Source organism: Scomber scombrus, chromosome 8 (assembly GCF_963691925.1).
Source record: "Scomber scombrus chromosome 8, fScoSco1.1, whole genome shotgun sequence".
NCBI classification, from domain to species: Eukaryota; Metazoa; Chordata; class Actinopteri; order Scombriformes; family Scombridae; genus Scomber; species Scomber scombrus.
The window spans coordinates 23,913,625-23,939,296 of NC_084977.1; the positions used below are offsets into that span (position 1 = coordinate 23,913,625).

The 25,672-nt window shown below is 38.8% G+C and overlaps 2 protein-coding genes across 10 annotated transcripts in view; one reads left to right on the plus strand and one right to left on the minus strand.

The window, feature by feature from the left end:
- ak4 (adenylate kinase 4) overlaps positions 1-25,672 on the minus strand; it is a 439,278-nt gene that overhangs the window by 204,341 nt on the left and 209,265 nt on the right. The window lies entirely within an intron of this gene.
- The window catches only part of sgip1a (SH3GL interacting endocytic adaptor 1a), a 59,694-nt gene that overhangs the window by 8,841 nt on the left and 25,181 nt on the right, over positions 1-25,672 (plus strand). For 8 of the 9 annotated variants that reach the window (XR_009925447.1, XM_062424927.1, XM_062424934.1 and 5 more), the window contains 5 exons: positions 20,484-20,547; positions 21,367-21,391; positions 22,718-22,780; positions 23,115-23,178; positions 24,140-24,306. Coding sequence is in view for 8 of the 9 variants with exons in the window: in XM_062424927.1 (XP_062280911.1) it covers positions 20,484-20,547; positions 21,367-21,391; positions 22,718-22,780; positions 23,115-23,178; positions 24,140-24,306 (383 nt within the window). In the remaining variant the exon portion in view is untranslated. The remainder of the gene's footprint in view (positions 1-20,483; positions 20,548-21,366; positions 21,392-22,717; positions 22,781-23,114; positions 23,179-24,139; positions 24,307-25,672) is intronic. The other variant, XM_062424932.1, reaches the window with a different exon arrangement.

The following is a 25,672-nucleotide window of genomic DNA, read 5'->3' on the forward strand; positions in this document are numbered from 1 at the left end:
TGCATCATCTCATTTACCATCATTTATTGCCCCAGATTGATAATGATTTTGGTGTCCCTGACTTTAGTGGCATCTTTGTCTTCACTGTACCTCTGCTGTTCCCACATGCTCTGCCTAATATCATCCCCTCTCCTTCTGAGAAGCATTTTTTATCTGGAAAGATTTTTCACTAATTTCTTCCCACCCAAGTATCTTTTATTTCCTGTTGTTCTGCAAATGTGAAAATCTCGATGTCTTTTTAAAAATGTTTTATATTATCGAAGAAGAAGTGAATAGACATGGTGGCAGGGAAACCCTCAGGGAAGTTGGGTTTATTTGACAATAGAATATTAATGCATCTCTATGTATAATGTATGTAGCTCCCAAGCTGACTGTTAGTGCTTGGCACAATCTCCTTCGATGCCACTTAATTAATAAATTAACATCAAATCATTGCAGCTAAATGGATTTGTTTGGCCCTTTTTTCCATTTGTGAGATAAATATCAGTGCCTGTGATTGTGGTGCTTGTTGATGCACTGATGACACAAGTTTTGTGTTTTTTTTGGGTACCACTTATCTTCAGCTTGCGTCATCTACTTCAATTAGTGATTTCCTTTGGTTTCCCAAAGGGTCACATATGTAGCAATAGTGCCAGGGGGAATAAAAGAAATACAAAAAAATACAAGATGTATCTTTCCCACTTGAGAAATTGGGAATCACGTCAAACTATAACTTATTGTGTGCATTGAATTCCAATTTAGGCATGTATTCCGGGAACTTGCATGAAAATCTGTGTTTTATCACTGATATCGTGACCTCACATTATCATCTGTCTTTCTAACTATCTGTGCGATTAAGAAAATTGTAGCAGCCCTGACATACAAGATAGACTGCTGACATCTGTTTTTGATGTTTCCTTTTAGGTTTTAGTTTTCATGACTCTTCCTTCCTTCCTCCCTCCATTTTATAGACATGTTCTTTCAACACTATGTCATGATGTTTAATAGGAAGAACTGGCATAGTATTTATTCATCCGTGTATGTGTGAAAAATCCCCTCTCTGCCAATATCTGTGGATGTGTCTGAGGCGAGCTCTCTGTGTGTATTTGTACTGTTATGGCTACTAGCCAGACCAGTGCAAACAGATGTCCGTTTCAATCAGTGGAAGATGCACTAGCACAGCGACGCAGAAACACAGCTACAGGAAGAGATTAGCAGCGTTTAGATTGATACTGGTAGAGAGAGAGAGAGAGAGAGAGAGAGAGAGAGAGAGAGAGAGAGAGAGAGAGAGAGAGAGAGAGAGAGAGAGAGAGAGAGAGAGAGAGAGAGAGAGAGAGAGAGAGAGAGAGAGAGAGAGAGAGAGAGAGAGAGAGAGAGAGAGAGAGAGAGAGAGAGAGAGAGAGAGAGAGATTCATGAAAGAGGGATGAACTGAGTGTTTTGAGGATGTGATTAAAACAGTAACACAGCATGGGTGGAAGTGTCTGGCCAGCTGTGCGTGTTTTCAGGCATGTACTGTTTGCGTGGAAAGTTTCTGTTTGAGTTAGAGTGACGCTTTGTGTTTTTTGTATATGTGGGGCATAGCCCATAGCAAAAGAGGAAGATAAATCGCTTTTTAATGGCCCTTACGACAACATTAGAAAATCAATGGTCCTCTACCTTTATAAAATAGTATATTTAATAACTGTAAAGTTATTTATAGGATATTTTGTCCATTAGAGTCAAACCTATAAATTGGTCGAGCCGATATGTCATCCAATATTGCTTATCACAGATTTTGGCTTATAAGTAACAAGAAACTGAATTTCATAAATGTCAAAGATATGTTTGAGTTTGTTTAGAGACAATAATGCCATTTCGCAGTTTGTCCTCTATAGAGTAGAGTAGAGATTTTTTCAACTATATCAGTTGCTAGTCAAGTCAAGTGTCCCGCTCGGACACATCTCGTATAACCCAACCAATACTGGGTTTTTGCGGCATATACTTATGTCAATATTTTGGAGCTTTAATCCAATAACAATATACTGTATAGGGTGTTGGTGACACCATTTTTTTAATTAACTCAAACCAGCTGACATATGCAAATATAGTTGCTTGATAGCTTGTATATTTGCAATAAACTTGTATCAGCTAAAATATCATTATCTCTAATAGCCTGGTCACATGCCATTTATAAACAGACTGTGAATGGGCTTAATATTAAATAGGTTGTGTTATGTGTTCATATTAATAAAAATAAAAAATGAAATAAGGGATTAAGAGATTTTAAGGAAATAAACATATTTATTTATGCAAACATAAATGCTATTTGTTACCATTTTGTCTTTCTTATTTCTTTTGTTGTTGTTTTCATTTTACCAAAACCATCACTTAAACTTAATGAAAATGATTTTGCTGTACTTAAACCAAATATATATTTTTGAAGATAGTCTAAGTCCAACAAGTGGTGCACCGGTAAATATTTAATTTATAAAAATGGACATTTCTAGTATTGCTACAAAACTAGAGCTGCTAGTTTTTGGATGGTATGACCATTATACATACATTTTTACATCGTAAAATGTATGTGGGGGGGAGGGGGTAAACAGTGTTTACGTTTGCATGAATTAATGTGCTCATAAAGGTGTGTTGCAGAGACGATTCTTCTGCCACTCTTTGTCCCAGTAGCTATCAGATGGATGACTCATAGCCGATAGGATTTCATTAGCAGACATCAGACCATCCACAGAATAGAGGATCCATTGATTTTGACCATATCAGCAGGGAGAGAGACAGAGAACAGAAGAGAAAGGGGAGGAAGGGAGACATGGGAGTTAGAGGTAAAGAGAGAACTGAAACTGAGAGAAAAGTGCACCTCAGTGAAACTAAACCAAATGGCACAAAGCACCTGTCATCTGTAGTCCCACTGCGAGATACTGCTGAGGAGTACTGAAAGAAGCGTTGGCTGTACACTTTACCCTATCTGTGTTTATAATGAAAGATGGTTGCAAAAGATTTTTGATATTCTGTTTATCTGTCGTTTTTATGTCGGTATCATTCAGCAAATTGTTCAAATTCACCAGGGGAGGATGGAGAGGGAGACTTTTCTTCTGGACACTTTATTAAAAGCAGTTCTGGGGAATGCACTTTTCATTCCCCCTGAATTTTGGATAAATAAACACAGTATTTCAGCTTGACATAGCAATAATAGCTCACATCCTCATAGAAGATCACCCGCATTCAGTCCCAGACTATTCCTGTAACCAGTTATGATTTCAGATATCATTTTTTTGTTATTCTTGTTGTTAAAAAGTCCGACCTCAAGCACCTTCAAAAAGAAAAGCAATTTAGTTGACACAAGCAATTTAATTTCTGCTATGAGGTTATTTGTTGAAGTATTAATTCTGTCTGCCAGGAAGTATTGAAAGAAGAAGTGATGAGTACAGCCACCAGTGACTAAGTAATGTCAAAAGGTTTTTGAAAGTCATCCCAGTCGAGGGTAGCTGAGCATAAAAGTTTGAACCAAGCTGAACTGTCATCAGTAGCATAGTGCACACAGTCTGCCTTGATGCCTCCCAGCTCCCCATGGTCATGATGAGTCATGTCAGAGACAGAGGGGGGTCATGTTAGGGTGGCATGAATTCAGTGATGCCTGTTTGTTTTATGTGCTTTAGTGCGACGCAGTGATGCCATTTGAGATAACAGGCTTTATGTTTATTTTATCAGACAGCTCATTTGATCATGCATTAGTACAAAGGCAGCATTGAAGGAGTGACAGACTGATAAAGGCCAGAACAGACAAAAACAGTACTAGATGAGAGACACAAAAGGACAGATTGATAACATCTACACACAAATGTTGCATTTGCTCTTAATTTATTAAAGGGCTTCCCTGTACATCAGTTTATACAGCACTGTTGGTTTTGTTAGGCTGGTATCTCATGCTTTGGCAGGAAGTGACAAAATAGCCAGCAACTAACATATAGTCTACAAACCTTTTGTACTTTTCTGGACAGTTCAGAAAAAAATAACATGATGGAGGAAGAAAGGCAAATAAAAGTGGAAGTTGATGTGAACTTTGCAGCGTTTGCACCACCACAGAATTTTAAGTCCTGCCAACTTTTAACTTTTAGTTCTCTCAGAGATTCAGTACCTTGTTGACCTCAGGGACTGGTTGAGATTCATATTTAGTCTCAAGTATTCTTTCAAAAACAAATAGTCAAGGCAAACCCGTGTGGCCAGAGCGCAATTTGTCCAAATTAAAAAGGGAGGAAAAGGAAGTTACTCCCCTCACTTTACCACGATGCTAACCACTATCTTTAGTTGGAGAGGGCGATGCAGCAATAGGAATGCCTACCCGTCTCATTCCATAATTTTCCATAACTAGCACTTTAAACTAAAGCAAATAGTCACATTTTTTTGTTTTGTTTGAGGTTGATTTGCATTGAAGTCACAAATACAGGACATTTGACAAGCTCTTCTCCATCTGTGCTGAGGGCCGGTATCACAAGGTTTTGTTTTGTTCTTTCTTTTCCCCCTCTGGCAAATCATATGGCTCTCTGTAAATAGTCTTATTTGCTAGTATTTTGAAACTAAAATGGAGGTATCCTTCAGCTGCATTTGTGTTTATGTAAACATTTCTTTAGCGCCTTTTGCTTTGTATATAAGCCCTCCAACTAGTGGATCTATGTGTAAGTGGGCCAGGGTCTTATATTTTGTGTAATGAAATCTGTGTTGAATTTTCGCACAGCCAGAGTTTCAGTAATTATGTTGAATACACTGTTTTGTTGATGATTAGGTGGTTTATTACACTGTATTGTATATGTATGTATTTATATGAGACTCTTTCTTAACTGAATTTGTCCTTACTCTGTGCTCAAGTTTCTCGTTTAAGTGCTTAAATATATCATCGTCATATCTGAGATCTCATTCCCATATAAAATATTCATAATATATGCCTTCTTTTTATTTTTAAACCTATAATTGAAAGAAAATAGCAGCAATAGCAAAGGGTGTTTCATATTCGTTTTAATAACAGGGTGAGGAAAAGGAGAAGAGGGGAGCAGGATGTAATCCAGGATTGACCTCAGACTGTTTCATTCCCCTTACACTGTCTCATTAGAGCACAGCAATGCAGTTCAACATGGTACACGCTTATATGCATCTGTGTGTGCTGTTATTTGGGTGTTGATGTGTGCATTGAACTGCTTGAAGAATTCTCCATTTTGTTTTACCAGTTGTTGCAGGGTTCTCCCGCAATGGCCCCTTTTTGTTGTCTTAGAAGTAACAGTGTGTGTTACATAACATACAGTCACTAAGAACAATGTCTTTCATTTTCAGTACCTTCGCAATACTTACACAACATGTGTACACGATGCTAGTGGCTCATGTTGACAGGAGTTCAATTATGACACAAAGTATGTTATCCCTGTTGATACACAAAGATATGGTAAGAGCATTAAAAGCATAGAGTGCACAATCTGCAAGCTTTACTATTTATGTTATTTAAACATTTTTATCCTTATTTTTTTCTCCCAAACCTACTTTGTTGTGTTTATACTATCAACATGGGAATCAAACATCTGTTCACCATTCATAATTTAGACCAGTTCCATTGTAAAGATTGCACAGTGTGTTAGCTTAACTGAGTAACATGACTGAGCCAAAGTTGACCAAAGTTCATAGCCGGGTTTCTGAAACTCACTGTGGTAAAGATAATATCTTAAGGTCTATACATACATCATGAAGGTAGGGAGATACAGTCTGTATGCATCTACTTGCTTATACAATTCTTTTCTTAACAACAGATAGTTGGGCGTTAGAGTGACACAGGAATTGATGGTGTGTTCCCTCAAAGTGGTTCCAGATCTTGAGGTTCATTGTGGTTTCTCCACATCCCCTCTCTCATTCTGCCTCTCCTCCTTCTGTCACTTTCCCTTTCAATTCTCCTCCTCTCCTCAAAGACAAACAGCACTCCACCTTTTCATGATGTCAGTGGTTCTTTATTTGAGGACTGTGACTGTGGGAAGAAGAAGTCAGAGGTTTTTAATAAACCCTTGTCTTAATGAACCATAGACAGTCAAGACATTCCTTTGCCAACCAAAAGCTGACCAAACATATAATCTGGATGTGAACAGGGGAGGAGTGGAGTCAGCGGTCTGCTTTAACCAGAGAGAACTGAGATTAGATTGTTGGGAGGGAGTAAGGGAGATGTAATCCACAGGAATTTGGGCCAACTTTTTAGGATAAAATCTCAACGTGAGGGTCAAGAGAAGGAAAGAAGATCGAGTATTTGTTGCTGATCACACCCATTGAACCTGTCACTTCTGTGTCTCTTCAGAGTGCGCAGGCTTGACACAACTCATTTCTGTTGTATTCCTCCTTCTCTCATTCCCTCTTCCCTTTTTTTCCTGTACTCAATTTCATAACTATTTTTTCTACAAACAAAGTCATTTTGTGTACTCCCACGGGGGCTCGTGGAAGGAGGACGTGACCAGGCTGCATCCGAGCAACTGATACATATCAACTTTTTTGTCAAGCCTCATCTGGACAAGGCCACACACATACACAGCCTGTTAATGTGTTGTTTGCAGCACTGCTTACTGCTCATGTGGAAACTTTCATTCTGGGCACACTAATCTGACTGGCAATCTACTGTACAGAATGTTTCTCTGTCTGTGTCTCTTTCCCTTTTACTCACACATCAGTTGCTCACATGTCTTTGTCACTGGCAAACCTTACATGGTAGACAAAAGATATCTGATTGGCTACTGGGAAGGCAGAAGAAATATGTAGTATCCAAGGGCAAGCAATGTTATTTTTATTAGTTAATTCATGTAAAAAATTAATTGATTATACAACTAATTGACTAATCAATTCTCACTACAACCAAACAAACAAAGAGTGACACAGCACAAACTGAAATTCGATGAGTTGGGCTTACACAATATGAAATGTGTCTCTAGAGACTCTGAAGTGCTCAGCGTTAAGTTCCCAGTCTATTTGCTCTATTTGCAGAGTACTAGCAGTGCTGACCTATGAGGAGCTGACACTCTGATGAATGGGCTTATCTTTCTAACAGGACTTTTGTGAGGAGAGGCAGTTTATTAATCATACTCAGGATTACTATCAGCACTATTTATGAAGTGTATGGTATTTATGGTATTTACAGATGATTAATTGCTCAATGGCCATCATTGTTTTAAAAATAAAAGTGTTTACAAGTGATTAATGGATAGAATCAGAGCAAGTAATCTTATTGGTTACTTGGTGTAGTGGCTGTCAGAAAGGCAGTGAGAAGAGTCTTCATACTTAACAGTGCATTGGCAAGACAAATGGGTCGTCTATCTCTGACACACACACACACACACAAACACACACACACACACACACACACACACACACACACACACACACACACACACACACACCGGCTTTACGGAAACTTGATATAAAGTTGTGCTGGCGATCATAAAGGAAAGGTTCAGTGGATGTAATGGAGGTTGGAAGAACAGTGTCTGTAGCAGAAGGGCCATTCCACTGTTGTAAAATAGGTGTTTGACTTTATTGTATCAAGTCTCTCCATAAACTCTCAGTTTTACCATCAAACCATCAAGGTGGGCAAATAACACTCAAACCACCGTTACAAGTTTCTAATTGTAGTTCGGATGATAACTTTGGACCAAAGCTCATTGCTAAAGGTTGCACAAATACAAATCTATTTAACTTCTGCTTATCCATATCACATGTGCAATCTTATGTAGGTTGAAACAGCCTGGCAGCGAACACCTTTCTATAGCAAAATTGACATTTATAAGTTTCTCAGAGACTATTGAATCAGATTGCTATGCATTGCAAAGGGCTGCTAGATTTTTTGTTCACCCTCTGTTTAGTACTGTGTTCTCTGTAAACACACTCAGGCTCTTTGCATTTACCTTCTCTTATTTTTGTCACAAGTGGTGGGGGCCTTTGAAAAAGTCAGTCTGTATATTAAGTACTTGGGTACAAAGCAAGATATTTCACAATCCGCCAGCCAGTTAACCATGAAATTTGGCATGACTATTCATCATCCCCAAGGGGTGGCTTTGCTCTGATCTTTCATTGAGTGCAGATTTTACCCAGGCGAACATTTCAAACCATATACAACATGTCAGTACTGTGTCTAAAGTCACTGTACCATGATGTCCATTAAACAATGATGTTCAGTTGTGGTTTTCCTAGTCAGGACAAAATGTCAACTTAATACACACAAAAATCTCATAGTACTTTGCAGATTGAAACAAATGTGCTGTACTTTTTACTTTATTTCATGGCCTTTCCTAGCACACTTAACTATCAACCCCCCGGAATATAAAGTGTAATGAACTATTATACTACTACTGTATACTGTATACTGTGAGTGAGTGAGTGAGTGAGTGAGTGAGTGAGTGAGTGAGTGAGTGAGTGAGTGAGTGAGTGAGTGAGTGAGTGAGTGAGTGAGTGAGTGAGTGAGTGAGTGAGTGAGTGAGTGAGTGAGTGAGTGAGTGAGTGAGTGAGTGAGTGAGTGAGTGAGTGAGTGAGTGTGTGTGTGTGTGAGAGTGCGCCTTCCTCCTTATCATCTTCCATCTCCTTCTTTAAGTAAAAGAGAGAGTTCATGCTCGGTCAAAACACAGATCTCCTGGTTTTGAAAAAAAAAAAAACATCTCATCTGTGAATCACACAACATTGTACACCCACACTGCATTTTGCCTTATGGCCCAGCCACTTTGAATCATTCCCTCTGAAAAATCTCTGGACAGTGGAGTCATTAACATCTCTTGCATTTAGCATATTTGCCTTTCCACAGTCTCTGAGTGAGCTCAGAGAATTAAGAAGTTTGATACTGAGTGATTGCAGAAGTATCCTTATAATGATCATATGCAAAGGACAACAATCCAGTAAGAGCCTGAAAATTATGACTCTGGCTTGGTCTGTCAGTTTCTGAGAAAAAACTTGCCTTAGGCCCACTGAAAGGTTGACTTTGTTCACCTGTCACTCATTTGGTGACAGGTTATGGTCTGCATACAAGTGGCTTGTTTGAGTTCATGGGCTGAGAGCAGCTGTTGACACTTATATGAACCATTATTTAGGGGTTTTCTATCTAGATTGTCAGACCAGCAAACTAAAATATTTGGTAAATGTGGCTAAAAGCTACTTAAAGCTACATTCTGGGCTGTTCATTCTTAGTGAATTAAGCAGTACATTCATTTGTTTGAGTCATTTAATTTGCTGTTAACATGGCTTGAAATGTTTCTGCTGGGATGATGCTGGTTCTGCCGTGCTGCAGTGCCATAGCAGACAGATAATCCTGATGAACATGCTTATGGGATCAAAACATTGATCACCTCTCAGTAAACACAGATCACATGTCAATAAACACACAGGGGATTATGTTGATCAGTGGGCAAGATTTAGGTGGTTTTTTCTTTACTCACAAACAGAACAAACAAATAAAATAAACACTAGCTACCGCTGAGGTGTGGCAGGAAATGATCACTGTGGCTGATGTTTCAATCTTTTCTAGAACTAGTGGACAAATCACAGAATACAATGTCCGAAATTTGATTATGTTATTTTTTTTTTTTATTGTAATGTCATCTCTTAGTTACTGTAGTTGTGATGTACTGTACTTTTTTGTATGTACCTCCCCCCTAAATTATATTGTGCACTTTACCTTACAAAACTGCATTCAGGAGACTTGAACAGTACGTGGCTGTAACTGAGCCACAGCACTGAGAACTCATCATTGTGTCTAAATGAGTGCAGCAATAATGAAAGTCCTTACTGTTTTAGTACTGAGCCAGCTCGAAGAAGGGCAGGGTCCAGCAGCAGAAATAGGATAAATTCAAAATTGAATTTGCCTTTTGAGGCTTAACAGACATATCAGGAAGTGCAGTCAGAGTTATACCTTCCCTATTCATTTATTTAGTTGTTGCAGCTTCACTTTTTGTACAGTAGAGGTGCCCCCCCCATAATTGTTCTCACAGTTATACACAAGAGGTCTACAGTTTTTTTTTCTCAGCCAGTTAGAAAAGTTTTGGCTTTAGTCCTGATGCATCAAAACATTTTACTGTGGACACACAAGGCTGCAGTAGCCTACAAAGACATTTATCAGAATAGAATACCAATCTAGTATACTTGTATAATGTCTTGTATAATATACTTGTAAGTTTGATACATCATCCAGAAAGAAAGTGTTTATTAATTTCCAAAGAACAACCATTTGATAACATCTGTGTAGTAATGTAGTATCCATTATGCAGGTTCCTTTTTTATTGTCTAGCAAACAGTAAAAACACCCAAGCAGCTTTAGCCTTGAAAACCAGACAGTTTTGCAAACTGACGTCACATAGCCTCACTGTCCAATAGCAGGCCGAAAAAAAATCATTTTTGTCCAACTGCCTTCTGGAAGCTGATTTTCATGTTTTTATCATAGGCACCATCATGGCTCAGTCGTTAGCACTGTTGCACTGTTTACAGAAAGAAGGTCCTGGGTGCAAACCTCTGCTGTCCCATGTCCTTTCTGTCTGGAGTTTGCATGTTCTCTCCATATTCCGCCGGGTGCTCCAAAGAAATGCTTGTTAGGGTTAATACTCCTTGCACAACAGAAGGTAACACTTGTCGGTGCCCCTGACCAAGTCACTGGCAAAATAACTGGAGTTAGGTGCTGCACTGTGGCTGCTCACGGCTCCTGATGTGTATATAGAATGGATCAAATACAGAGGATCAATTATTTCCCCATGGAGACCAGTAAAAATACTTTTTTTTTTCATGCAGCAATCATGTTCCTAGAACTCACACCTTACTGTTAAGTTAAATTATATTAGTTAACACCTCTCAATATTCCCTGATGACAGTAACTTCTGTATGTCTGCTATGTGCGTACAGTAGTATTTAGTTATGTTGTGGGTGTGTGCTGTATCTCTGTATCTGTGTATTTATGTGAGGTTCTGTACAGACTGGCAACACAATTTCCTTGAATTACAAAAATAATCTACACATTTAAATAAACACAACTATCTGTAACTTTGTTTTGCCATTTTATTATACAGGGCAATGTCTTTATGAAAATATGTATGAGAATAGACCCATTACTATGAGGGATGAGGAACATTGAGCTCATTTAGTGAGCATACAGCATGCTGGCGATGGAAGCCGATATGCATTAGGAAGTGTAAATTTGGGAGAAGACAGCCAAATAAAATGTATGACTCTATTTTTCCCAGCATACGTGGACTGATTGCTGCTCTAGCTGAGCTAATTGTTGAACCTCGCTCACCTCAGCTAAGTCAGTGTGCCTGGTAAAAGAGGACGTCCTTATCTCTTTTGCTATTTCCTATGGTAATGGGGTTCCGCTGGGTAGCTGCAGATGACATTTCTGGGTACTGTCAGATTAATGTGGATGAAAGAAGGAGGAAGGATTTGTACTTTTTGTTTTTCCCTCAGTGGCAGCTGTGCTGATCTGTTTTGATAGGAGGACATGACTGAAATAGCTAAGGACTCCTCTCCAGGGGGGAGTCTGGGGCCTAGCAGGGGTTTGATAACTGTAGACTGGCAACACCCATACATGCACACTTTTTTATGGACACACTTGGAGGGGCTTGTATGAAAAGAAAAAAAAAAGGTCACCCTCAACTTGTAACTTTCAGTATCTGCAACTGTGTTTTCAAAAGAGTTTAAAGTAGTGATCCCTGCTGATTCACATGAGCACAAAATCCCATTTGTGTCTTGCTAATGCTTTGAAAGATATGCTTAAACTTTCACAGCATGTATCTTTAATTGAATCTTGCAGACAGTCTGGCATTTAACACCCAGCTTTTATTATAAATTACATTATCTGGTTAGAAACAATAATTAATTTGCCATCAATGGAACGAGCACATTGTAGAAAAATGTCAATGTGTCAGGGACATCGGCTGGAGCACTTTGAGCATCAGCTGGAGGTGCAGAGGGCTGTTTGTTCCCATATCTGCCTCTGGTGTATGAAAATCTTGTGTCAAGAGATGGACAGACCCGTGGAAAATACATCTTCTCCTTGTGTCTTTGTGCAGAAAATCCATGTTAAAAGCCACTTTGTTGGCTCTTCAGCAGGGTCATACGCCACACAGTCCTTGGTTGGATGCTATTTGGGCCTGGGAACCTTAAGTGCTAGCTGTTTATAGGGACAAGAGTGAGGAGCAGTGATGGGAAGACACAAGGATCAATAATGGGGATAAAAGAAGAGATGGACAAAGATTGTGATAGGTTGTGAAAGTCCTTAGTTTTATTTTATACTCCGGTGAACCACTGACAAGTTATTGTGCAACTCAACATCCTCCAATAAATAAAACTAAGATAATCCCATTACTGTCTTTCAAAGAAATTAAATATGGTACTTTTTGATTATCCATTACTCTCTACTTAAAATAATAATAAAAACATATGCAATTATTTTTTATTTTTTTATCAAAGCTCGTCTTAGGACATTTGTTCTAAGTTACTTAGAGCAAATACTATGATATGTATCAATAGTCTGCTACAGTGCTGAAGCAATTTTATCAATTAACTAATCATTTATCAAACAAAAATGCCAAACATTGATTGGTTCCAATTTCTTAAATGTGAGAATGTTCTGCTTTTCAATTAAAGATTTGTAGATTTTGACCATTACTCAGACAAAACAAGCAATCTGTGTAAATCACCTTGTGCTTTAAGAAATGTGATGGCAATATTTCACAATTAAAAAAGCTAAATTATAAATCAAATGAATAGAAAATGTATCTACAGTTTAATGGATAGTGAATTGTTAGGTGCAGCCTTAGTTTGTTCTTAAATAAAGAAAAATATATATGCCTATTTAACCGTCCCTTTAAAATTGAAATGAAACAAGATAAAATAAATATTACTGAGTGGAACCAAAGCATGTGCACAGATGGATGCATCCTGGCATTCTCAAACATCTTTTGTTCATATCTGCACCAACTGCCGGCATGCTGCTATATGATTTCTGGCCCTGACCCACTTTCCTTAGAGGTGGGTGACGTCAGTCAATGAAACATCTCTTTTATTTATTTATTTTTCCTCAAAGGGTGCATCCGTGCAACAAAGCTGGCATGCACGTGCCAAATCCAATGGCGTGTGTGTGTGTGTTGCACTGTGTAAAATGTTAGTACCAGTGTTACAGTTGATAGCTCACAGTGCAGCCACCTGGACAGTACAGTCGAGGCCTAATTTTAGCATCCACAGGAACAAACGCAAACTGACACCTTCCCTTTGTCTTTTTTCTCTGCCACACTGACACAGACTCTCACTGAGAACACACACTTGCATGGAAACGCACAGTAGGGCTACAGGTGATGGCTGTCAGTGGGTATTTCTGGAGGTTCTCTTATGCCATCCGCCTGTATCTTTCTGTTTGAGCTGCCAGATAATGAGACAGGGGCATCTCCACAAACAGCATCTCTCCTCTTGTGCTCTCCTTTGATGTGTCTTCCTCCATCTTCCTCCAGGCGAGACCGTTAGAAAGGTGGTGGTTTAAATCCTGAGACTAGCAGGAAAAATTTAAGTTCGGAGGATTGAAGAAATGCTTTCCTCCTTCCTGCGCAAGTGGAAATATGTATTGACCAACAGCTGTTGTGCAATACCTTGTTTGTGTTACACATGGAGCTTAGTATAGTCCATGTGCAAACGTTTTAGTTTCTGAAATTAGTTGGCACCTCTCTACATAAATGTGATCCTCTGACATGCTGCTTCCTATTTAAAGGCTGATTCTGGATGTGCAGCGTAGTAGCTGCTCAAGAGAAGCATACGATTTTCATCAGAACATATAATATATAATATAGTATATCATAATATATAATAAATCTTCAATGCTCTGACTTTTTTTTAACGATACACCTCAGTGGCTCCCTGATTCAGTTTTCAGCTCCAAACACATCCACAAAAACAAAACCCAAACCTGCTCATTGCTGCATTGTAAGGTCATTTTTAGTCTATCTGCCAATCTAGAGCAGCATATCTTTCCTCACCTGCCTCTTCCCCCTGCTGCCTCACAGGGCTTTGAGAATAGATGAGTCACTGCAACAAAAGAGCCTTTTAAACCTCCTGTTTGCAATATGCCTGTCTGTCCATTATATGAATCAATCTGCCTACCTGTCTGTCTTACTGCTCAATTGTCTCCTCATTTTACTTACATTTTCTCAGAGCTAGTCTGCCTGCAAGGTTTTTCTGTCTGCTTTCTTTAATGTGCCTGCCAGCTTTAACCCTGTTCCACTAATTACCTGTTTCCTTGTCGCTAACCTGTCTGCCTGCTTGTCAGTGCGTCCACATGTTTTTCCTTGTGCTCAGTCAAGAGCTTTACTCAATACCAACAACAACCTGTCTTCACATTGAAATCGACTCATCGCATACTCCCATCGCAGCATGCTCTGACATGCATACTGCACAGGCTTGTAAACAAGGTCAGCTTTTTTTCCCATCCAGCTTTAGAGAAAATGTGGGTACCAAAACAAACATACAGAGAACACAAGACTTAAAATCTGTCTTTTGGTGGATTCTTACTGGTATTTATTGCTCAGTTATGGTAAGGAGGAAACAAATTCAAAGCTAGTTAAAGAAGTTAATGTTATGTTTCTCAAAAATTCCCCCAATGGACAGAAAAAATAGTGTCACTGGTGTGGTAGTAATTGAAAAATTACCATTGTGTGACTCTATACGTGTCAGTGGTGATGCACAATACGATGATTGGTAAGAAATCTTTTACTGCTCACTGTAGAGTCAACTGTTCAGTGCTTTTATGTACAGAGTAGTGAATGAGTGAACGAGGGAGTGATTTCGGACACAGCCCAAAGGTTTTAACACAAACATCCAACACTTCTGCCTCTAAATCTCAATGGTGTATTATCGCCCCCTCTACTTACTATGCACAGCAGCACAGGTCACCCATTCAAAGTTTGGAGTGGCCTGGACTGGTCTGCTGTGCTGGGGCTGGCAGCACAAGCTATGTGCTTGTGTGGTAGGTTGGCTGATAGAGCCTCTTCATCTCTTCCTCCTTTGGAGCAGCTTGTTAAACAGCCTCTGCACAGAGGTGAAGGCCCATACTGAAAGAGTGTGTCTTGGTGGATGTGCAGCAGCATACATTTTGCAGCTGTGTGTGCTTTACATTTCTGTGCATACGTGTATTTGTATGTTTGTCTCAGGAGTGTGGTGTTCCTTTCAGTTTAGTTCTCTGACTCTGTAGCAATTACAGCTGAGGCTAATGCACCGGAAACCCCTGGCAGAAACAGACATGCTTAAGCCCACACGAAATCACACAATAGATGTGGTCCATAGCACATAGTCATACCCTTAAGTTTAAGGCTGTAGTCTTTTTTTTTCTTTCTTCAGTTAATTTGCTACATTACATTGAATCATTATTTAGAAGAAGTTTTTACTTTAGTTCATAAAACATGAAACAACATAGTTTCCTTAGAAAGAAGCTGTTTAAAAAAAAAGTTTAACTTGATGGGAGCTGAACAGTTTTTTTGTAAATCAAATTTGTTAATTGGATTGTCTAAAGCAGTGTTGATTAGCACTGACTAACTAATTAACATAGACTCTATGATTTCACTTAAATAACTAATCGCTGCTTCTGGTGAACGTCTTTAAAGATAGAATCAGCCAACAAACACAGATGAACCCCATGCTCCCACATAGGAACATTAAGTTGAACATCACTTGGCCCAGATCTTCAAATGTTGTAATAGTTCAGTATTTGCTAGATGGCTTTAGGCTTAAAGGCATGTTTTCTAGGTTAATCTGCTCACCTAGCATTGCTTTTGATTTAATAATGGAAGAAAGGTATAATTGCAGTTTTATAAGGTGGCTCTTTTTTATTGAAAGCAGCGTCAGTGCCAACCATTTCCTGTAGGTTGAAGGGTGGACCTCACAGAGCTGTAATAATAGCAAGCTCTCTGCTGTTCTGGGTGGTGTTCGTCCGCCTGAGTGTTTTTCTTTTTGGGACCTTTTCTAAAGTTACCATCTCACTTTTCCAAGATTATCCTGAACTCTAGATTTTCAGACACCAGATAAATATTATTTTGGAAAATGTTTTTTTTTTAGAATTGGAGTCCCGACTACATAGAAATGTCTGTGTTGTTTCAATAGCAACACTTTGAAATGGAGCTGGGCAAGGCACTGCTACCTTTCAGTTGTCTTGTAAATATTTAGGATTGACAGTATCCTGTCCTTTGGCTTCTCGAATAGATATGAATGAATGAATAGAGACCACTAATTACGTTAGCACTTGTGCTAGCATCCCTCTGAACGGAAGCCATTAAGTCATTAAACAGTGTGTACCGTACGCTCTGTTATTTCCCTCTCCATTAATTAACCCCTACCACATGCATTCATGTATTCTGTCACATCCACGTCATCCAATCAGATTTAGGTCTTGCCTCTAGTCCAAACATGGAATTGTCATTTAATGCATCAAGTATCTGTTCTGCTGTGTGTGTGTGTGTGTAATGCATCAAGTATCTGTTCTGCTGTGTGTGTGTGTGTAGTTTCATTTAAGATGCATAACTGTGGTCAATTATAGTTATATTTCTTTGTGAGACATATTTCCCCTGTCTTCACTTGATTAAAAAAACTGTAGCCATACCCTATACATAGAACATATCTTAAGAGCATATACCATTAGGCAAAAAGGCAGGGTGCTAGGTCTACATGTGCTGATTTCCTGTTTGGCTTTGTTTTCTGGCAAACTGTCTGTGGTTGTTTTTGTTTTTTTGATTTTTTTAAATAAAATAAAAAATGTATGAAGGAAATGTCACGAAGAACAACACAGCAACATTAAATTAAACAAACAAATAAATAAACAAAGACAAAGTTAAGAGATGACGTTAAAAATAAGACTAGTGTCGTTATAATGCAGCTTTTAATATATTATATAAACACACTATCTTTGTGTAGCCTGGGTACAGCTGCCATGTGCTCACAAAATACTCTTTCATTAGCACAGCTGTAAGCCTGTCAGATCTTACTTGGGGGGCAATGCTGGATTTACAAAAAAAGGAAACAACCTTAAGGGAGGAAAACAAAGAGAGGCCAAGAGAAGGGAGAGAAATGTAAGGTATTTTGACATGAACTTGAAGTTTAAGAGTCAAAATTCAAGTTTGAAAACCTTGATGGTGCCTAAAGGGGAAAATAGAAGAAGCTATGTATTGCTTAACTAGGACATAACAGGGGTAAGGGTTTGTTTCTTAATGGCATTAGGGACGGAACAAATAAACATAAGATTTGACGCAACAATAGAGAGGATTGATTCAGAAACCCCTAAAGAAACTGTAAAACTGTGACTCAAGTGTTGAAATTTGAGTTTCAGCTAGATGCCAAATTACTTTCAGGGTTGATCCAGACGAGACAAAATCAGACCCTGTGGGGTAAAAGAAGCGGCGGAGGAGAACATCAGTTGATAACTTTGTAGAACAGCTGTTGAAGGAACAATCAAAGCTCCCTCTCTCCATTAAGCTACGGGCTGAGAGAGCACACTGCGCCCTCATACTGAGCAAGCTGTATGTTATTTTCAGTGTCCTTACAAAATATTGTCCTTTTAAAAAAGAATTCACCTTCTTTATCAAGGCTAGATGTTATTAATCTTCCACTCTACCTCATACTCTGAATTGCTCACTCTTGATCCAACACTCACACTGAATAATTTACAAGCTGATGTGTTGGAGCTATATGTAGAAAAATATACACCAAAGTTTTTGCCTTTCATCTTTTACCATCGTCACCAAAGCTATCACACATTATGTTTTTTTACATTTAACACTTTGGATATATTTTTGTTCCTCTCCCTCAAAGTCATGACTTTGGTTGCTTTTTATAGAAACAGGTGCTGCTGCCTAACACCTGATCACCATGTGTCCATGAATATTCACCATTCACCCTGTGTCTTTATGTGCATGTCTTTGCATATGCTGCAACAAATGTGTGCGCAGACATGAGTGCATACCTTTGTGGACTGTTTGCCTGTGCAGAGACAAACCATTGTGTAATACTGTATATGCTTGTGAATGTGCCTTTTCCTCGGCAGCGGGACATTTATATGAGCTGTGACAGTGGCCGTTCATAGGATGCAAGGCCGAATACGTTAGCTGGATCAATGAGAGGGTATTTCTGGATGAGACTCTTCATGCCCAGCAGAACTCGATTTTTCTCATTTAGGCCTCAAACATGCTGATGCAAATGTTGGTGTAGTAAAGGAATATCAAATCAAGAAAAAAAAGAAAGAAAGTAGACCAAACACACTTTCCATGCATGTACACCTTGCATGTAGATTCACCAGAATTTATTATTGCTTTTTTCCATTTACCATGGTGTTGTTGGGCTCTTTATGGTTTCTTATTTGATGCAGTCACCTCTTGCCCACCACCCTTAAATAATCCTTTATAGGTAATGAAAGTAGTATACATAGTGTCTTTATTTTTATATGTACAAGTTTACATTGCTGTGTATTTTATTACTTTGCTACAATGATGACATTTGTCTTTAATTCATGAGTAGAGCCACTGGTGTTGAATTTGAGTCCAAGGCACAGATCAAGAACAGGATCGTGATACCTTGTTTGTGTGTGCATGTGCGTGTTCGTGTGCGTGTGTAAGGAGCATCAGGTTCCTGTTCTAAGGCTCTATGTGTGTCTGCATGTGGTATGAGGAAGAGATAAGTTGGTCAGATGATGTGATGAGTTCAAAACCAGACAAGGAAAAGGAAGCATGACAGTAAAGGAATTATCTGAAAGTAAATGGAGGGGGACAACTGGGCTTTCATCTTGGGTAAGAATTTGGTTGTTCAGCATAGTTGTACATAGCAATAGTTAAAAAATTCGAATCTATTGGTGAACTAGAATACATTTACGATATGTTGTGGTTGAATGTCGTCAGAAGGAACAGAGCCAGATTTGACTTAAACAATATTACACAAGAGGATGAGCTTTACCATCACTATTAGCACAGCAGTGATGTGGTCAAGAACGAGGCGCTAACACAATCTTTTTGTTAGTGTTGTCTCTGTTTCCCTGAAAAGCCATGGGGTCTGACTAATACCTGGGGAAAACATAAGTTACGTCAGTAGACTCCTATCTAATGAAACCTCGATTACTACTCCAGCAAGTAGGCCGACACCTAGTAACGACCTAGCAACAGAGACGATTTCCTAGTCCCTGTTGAATCAGTCAGCCAAGTGGAGTTAATGCTTTCTAGATACCCCAAACGAAATAAATACCACACATATAAATTGTGTATCAGGGTGAAGGGGAATTATAAGAGTGGAGACAGGTTCAGGTTTTTCAGTGTGTGTGAGTGAGAACAACCCAATAAAATGTAATAAAAAAGACAAGAAAAACAAGAGGAAAGGACCTTAAAATTCTGTTTACTGCAGATTTTACTATCATGTATGGCTGAAAATACTCTTTCATTAGCACAGCTGTAAACCTTTCAAATCTTGCTTGGGGACAATGCTGCAATTCAGTGCATAATATTGATCAAATATATACCATTAATGCTTTATATCATAGTGTAAAATATAACACTAATGTGTAATGAACTGTAACTGAACATGCTGTTTGAGTTGATTTAAACCATTTGTTGTTTTTGTAGTTTCCGAAAGCTGACCTGGAGTTGTTGTTGATAAAGGGGATATGAAAGCTTGAAAAACTAGAACCAAGAAGCCACATCTGCAAATATGTGGTTGAACTGAATTTTCAGTTTGTTGACAGGAGAAAATGTAGTGTCTGTGTCCAGGTCCAGAGTTTGTTTTTGGGATCTGCTATTTATTTAAGGCCAATAATTGACTTTGTTTAACCATAGGGGGAAAAAAGTAAGGGTCATGCAACACTTGGTTTTAAGGCACAATCATAGTTTTGTACTGCTTGTCTGTGTGCAGCTCTATTATTGCAGCTGGAAATCTAATGCATTGCTCAAGGCCACACAGTCACCACACAGTCCCCACACAGTGGATTTGGAGAGGAGGGATAGAGGGTGTTATTGAATTCTTTATCTAAGTTGAAGTAAGTCAGTCCAGGGATCCAAACTGGCAATCATATGGCCACTCGATGCAGTATACTTGCATTCACATTCACATGCTGTTGATTGTAATATGAATTGAAGTTTTGCATATTGTCATATTACTTTGTGACCAGTAGTACTGTAGAGGTTCCTCTGTGCTCCATTGCTGTCTAAATTATTCCTGTTAAATGCTTGACACATTGATTTTGATGGTGCTAATGGATTTTCCTCTCAAAAAATGATGCTATGAAATTGTTGGTCCATTTGCACTGACCACGAACACGGTTAGTTCTGAGAGAGTGTTTGCTACTGCAACAGGTCACTCAATAATACATGAAAACATAGTCTTTAATCTCCTGTGTTTGATAGATGGAGGACAGTTGACCCCACATACCCTTTAATACTCCCACTAACCTCACCTTTTAGTCTTGTCTTTGTTGTCTTTTCATGCAGTTACTCACCTTTTGCCTCTTCTTTCTCCTCAGGATTGAAAAAACGTACCAGGAAGGCCTTTGGGATACGGAAGAAAGAGAAGGATAATGACTCCACGTAAGTCCTGTTCCTCTTTCCTGATGTACTAAACACAGAGCGTATTAATCGTTCCACTGCTGAGAGTATTAACAATGGTGCCCAGAAGTGGAGCAGAGAGTTGCTGAAACATCTGAATTGGTTTTAGTTATTTTATGGAGAAAAATTGATAAATACCAGCAGGCCGTGCATATACATTACAGCAGAAAAAAAGGATTAAAATAAGGAGGAACAATTACAGGATTAGCATTAAGCACAGTTCCTGTCAAAAGAAGTTAGAGTGCTGCTTCCATTAATTTTGCACATTTTGAAAGCCCAGCAGACACTGTGTAAGTCAAGGAAGTATATTATAGTTACTATATTCTACTAAAGGACCTGTTATATACTACATGACATGTTATTATGGATCTATAAAATAACGGCCACACTTAAAATATCCAGTATTTGCCATACAGCTGAAGTAAATTATGTTATATCTTGACAGTAATGTTCTGAAATTATGCAAATGCAGCAAGATCAGAAATTGACTCAATCAAATCAATTATGAAAGACTTGGTCAGCCAGCTGAATCTTTGTAAGTGTGGTAGTTTTCCAGCAAGCTTTAGCCACTTTGGAACTGTGCATGAGACACTGTAGATGTTCTCTAAATGGTTTGCGGTGCTGTGATGTCTGGGAGTGTGATTTGTGAGCGAGTACGGTTGTGTGAAAAGGTTTTCCTTCAATCCGTCTTTTAAATATTTCGGCTCAGCTAATTAGCAAAGCGCTTGATTTCAAATTGAGGAGCGTACATGTTAAGTGACTTTCACATTCTGTTTTCTTCTCTTCTTTCATGTCTCACAGGGGGTCTCCAGACAGAGAGGGGGGTGTAAGTAGCAAAGTATTTAATATACATCATCCAATTCATTCATTTGTAAATTACAGTTCAGTCTACAAATTAAGTGGTTATGAGGAACTTTAGGAGCTTAAAAAGTACGTCCACTAAAAGTGCTTGTTTTTGCCAGTGACAGGCTCAGATTGTCATAAGTATCTGACAATAAAAAGTAAACGCAGGTACTAGCTCCCTCTAGCAGCATTATAGCTAACTTCTTAGTTTCCTTACCGGCCAACAGTGGTGAAAATCAGCCTCAAACGTGTGAACAAGCCGGCCCTGTGTATTCTGGTTAAAATAAATATGGTTGGCCACCCAAAAGTCCTCAACATAATCCGTTATTGCACTTAGTTTCGCTTTTTTTTTACTTTCCTTACAGTCTAACTGTGGTGAAAGTCGGTCATATGTGTAAACAAACAGTGCAGATGAAAATTATGAAAATGTGGGTTGTTCGGTTAGCCAGCAATCTGTCCCGGGTATAGGTCCCTATATACTTACAAGTGGTTAGTTCCTGAATTTACTTTCATAGTCAGACTCTTACAATAACAACCTGAGCCTGTCGGTGGCAAAAACAAGCACCTTAGTGGATGTACTTTGAGGGTCCATGTTGAAAAATACCAGAATTTCCCCTTTAATTTCCAGTCTACGGTATCACAAGTTTGGAAAAACTTTCCCATTAACCTGAGAAAGCATGTCCAAACTTTTGACTGATACTGTATATAAGTCACTTTAGTGAATTTCAATGACCACAATGAATTAAATAATTGTTTATATTTATTTTTTGTGTTCTTTTCACTTGCCAGGAACCCCAAGAAGTTGAATCGGTACTGAACTCAGCTCTAGTCATTAAAGTAGACTTGTCTCTAGAGTAGCATGTAGAGCTTAGGCTGGTTAGCTGTCCACTGTGTTTTCATTAGCTGGCTCTCTGAGATGGTTTTGGAATAAAACAAAAAGGGCAACAGGATATTCCCCTTGGGCAGCTTGAAGAGACCTGAAATTTGAAATGTTATACAGCACTGCTTGGAATATTTGCAGCAAATTGGATAATAAAAATAATCATCATTATCAAGGGTAACCATGTGGAGTTTAATTTATGTTTGTAGAAAACAAACCAAATGTTTCTAAAATGATATTTAATTTGACCACGTTAGGACCTGCCAACCAGAAAAAAAGCAAAACTGTGCCTTGTAGACCAAAATAGGGGATTGTGGGGCAATCTGACATGATATGGCATCCAGAGTGCACATGCACATGCAGAATGTATGTACGATTGTTTCCTCAGTGTCTTTTAGGGTTTTTAATGAACCGTCTTTCTCTTCTCAGTCTCAGAAGAAGACCAATGGGGCCCCTAATGGCTTCTACGAAGATATCGACTGGGACAGATATGTAAATAAAAAATCTGATTGACATTTTTTTTTTTTTAAACTGTTTTGATCTGGTCATTCAGCTCAGTCAACAACAACTTGTTGCTTTGTTTTAATCTGCATGGAATGAGCCTCTAGTATAGTATTGATTGGTCTATATTATAGTAAAGTCAATGTGCTATTGACAAGTTTTACATACAGATAGTAAATCTACTCTGTGGGTTCCTACGGTACTTTTTTACCAGCTGCTGGTTCTACAGCAGTAGATCACCGTACAACCAATGTGACAAAGTGTTGCTGATAACGTCATACAAACATTCAAAGAGATTTACATTGACTCCCTCTGTGTGTTTCAGAATAGCCCCGAGGTGGATGATGAGGGCTACAGTATCAGACCTGATGAGGAGTCAGAAGAGGGAGATATCCTTAGCACTGCTTTATGTCATATAACAGAATTGATTATTCTCTGCCAAGTTATGTAGGCTTGAACTGCTTTCATGATGTTAGTTGAGGACTTACATGTGTGAATATTGATCAGTTTGTGAGATAACATGTAACATTACGAGGTAATTATTCACAGGGGATGGGCTTCCTTTCCTCTCAAATTCTGCTGCTGGTTGCCAAATGAGCCAAAACAAATCAATATAATGAAATGATAAAGCACTTCTTAATGCAAAAATACTTCCTGGTGTTTTAGAGAGAAATCTACACAAAAAAGACCACTTGCATCAACTGTGTACCAACATCCAATTAACAAGGATATAAATGATGTTAATAAGGCATAGCACAAAAAAGCGTCACAGAAGAATGAGTCATCGACACAGCGGATGTCAACAGGAAGTTTGCATTGAGATGTGGGAATGGCCCTGTAACCTCTTTTTGAAGCTTGGAATTATCACCGTAATCAATACACTGAATTGCGAGCCTGTCAGCTTGTACTGAGCAGAGGTGATGCTCTGTTTTCTTCTCTGTGACAGCTTGTTATCAAGGCCATGTTATGTTCATCTGTTTGCAGTCACCTACTCAACAGGTTGTAATTTTGATCTAATTTAGAGGGACACACATCTGTATCTGTGTATAGAATATTTGTATTAGGTCTGGGTCTGAATTACTTCACCTGAAGAAGTAAGACAATTGAAACATTACAAAAATAAATGGTTTGAACCACAAAAATGGACCATGTTAATTAAAAACAGACAAGGGAGAATGATTAGGAATTTGATTATTTGCCTTCTACTGCAGAAGCACAAGTTTCATAGAAATTAATTTCAAACAGAGATTAGGTTTAAAGGAAAGCTCTCTTTTATTGTATCAGTTGTATTGGTCAAACAATATCAATATTTAAGGGATTAAATGCTGCTTTCCTTGACACTGCTCCCACCTGCACCAAAAAAGCCCCACTTCTTCTCCTCTGATGAGTCGGAGGAAGATGAGGACCACAGGAAAAAATTCAAAATCAAGATCAAGTCTGATCGTGTCGTGGCGGTTCCCTCAGTTGATGAGCTCAAAGCCTCCATTGGCAACATAGCTCTGTCCCCGTCTCCTATGGTGAGTAGCTTTGACAGCTTTCACTGCCCTCTTACTGCTAGGGGGCAATGTATTAGTGATTAGATGGTTATAATGTACAAGTAAGCCTGCTTCTTGTCTTCATCCTCTTTAAAGGTACCCTGTGGAGTTTGTATCTTTGAGCCGTGCTGTAGAGTTAATTTTAAAAGAGCAGTCTCTTTATTACTTGTCTTTCACACACGCACATGGATGCATGTGCACAGTTTAGGTGGCATTAATGCACCTGAGCAATGAGCCAGCAATGGCAAAGAAAAAGAAGACATGGGTGTAAAAGATGCAGGATACTCAAAACATTGGCATTGCAAATGGTTTTTGAGGGAGGAAATGCATTCAACACTTTTAAACCTCAAGGGTACACACTAATGCATTATGGTGAGTAACAAAGTCTTGTCTGTTTATAAGAAAACTCCACAGGTCAGGTGTAAAATAAGATGCTTGTGCACAGATCTGGCCGTGCATGTGTATTGCTCACATTGTCTGAGTGTCTCATATCCTGAAGTTGTTTTTTTTCACTGAGATACAGTGTGTGATGTTGTGTGTATTTGTCCCCACAGTGTATTCTACTTCATGCCATGTTCATGTTTTCTTTTTCTAACTGTTGATGAAAAATCTTAATTGGATCACTGATTTCTTGATTTGTACATAGCAGCAGAACTAGTTGTTCAACATTGAGTAATGTTTCTGATTTGAATCTTGTCCTTCAAAATGACAATCCTTGACCTTGTGATTATATCATACGTTTGAATTCCACATAGTTAACATGTGACACTTGTGTGCTTGAGCGCTGTCAGTGACTCGTTAAGTTCAGTGTAGTTTAACACAAGGCAGATTTGTTCCACGACAGAAACCATCTAATGACGTTCAGCTGCCAAATAGCACATTGTGAAACTCTTGTTTTAAAGTGATGCAGTTCAGCTGATGAATCCAAATCTTTAAACAGCCTGTAATTAGCAGTGGGACTCAAAGCAGGCTTTGGCTTCCCTTGAATTTCCAGCTGCTACGCACATCATTTCTACGTCCTCCAGAGAGGACAGGTAGCTTGGGTGTCCACCTTCAATAATTCAGGTAGGAAAGTGGGCACAATAAACCTGTGTGTCGGTCTGCTGTACATTGAGATTGTTTGTGGTCATATGAGCTTCAGGCCTTAATAATTCAGTCCAGCCTCAGTGTGTTCACCCATTGACTCTCTTAATCTGATCAGGTGTGAAGGTCTTTTTTTTTTAATCAGTTAATGCTTGTATGTACGTATGTAGAGATATAGGGAGACATTGGTTGGTTTGTCATAAAAAAAGGATGCTGATTGGTTTTCTGTTGATGGACTAATCGATATATCAACTATATATTGCAG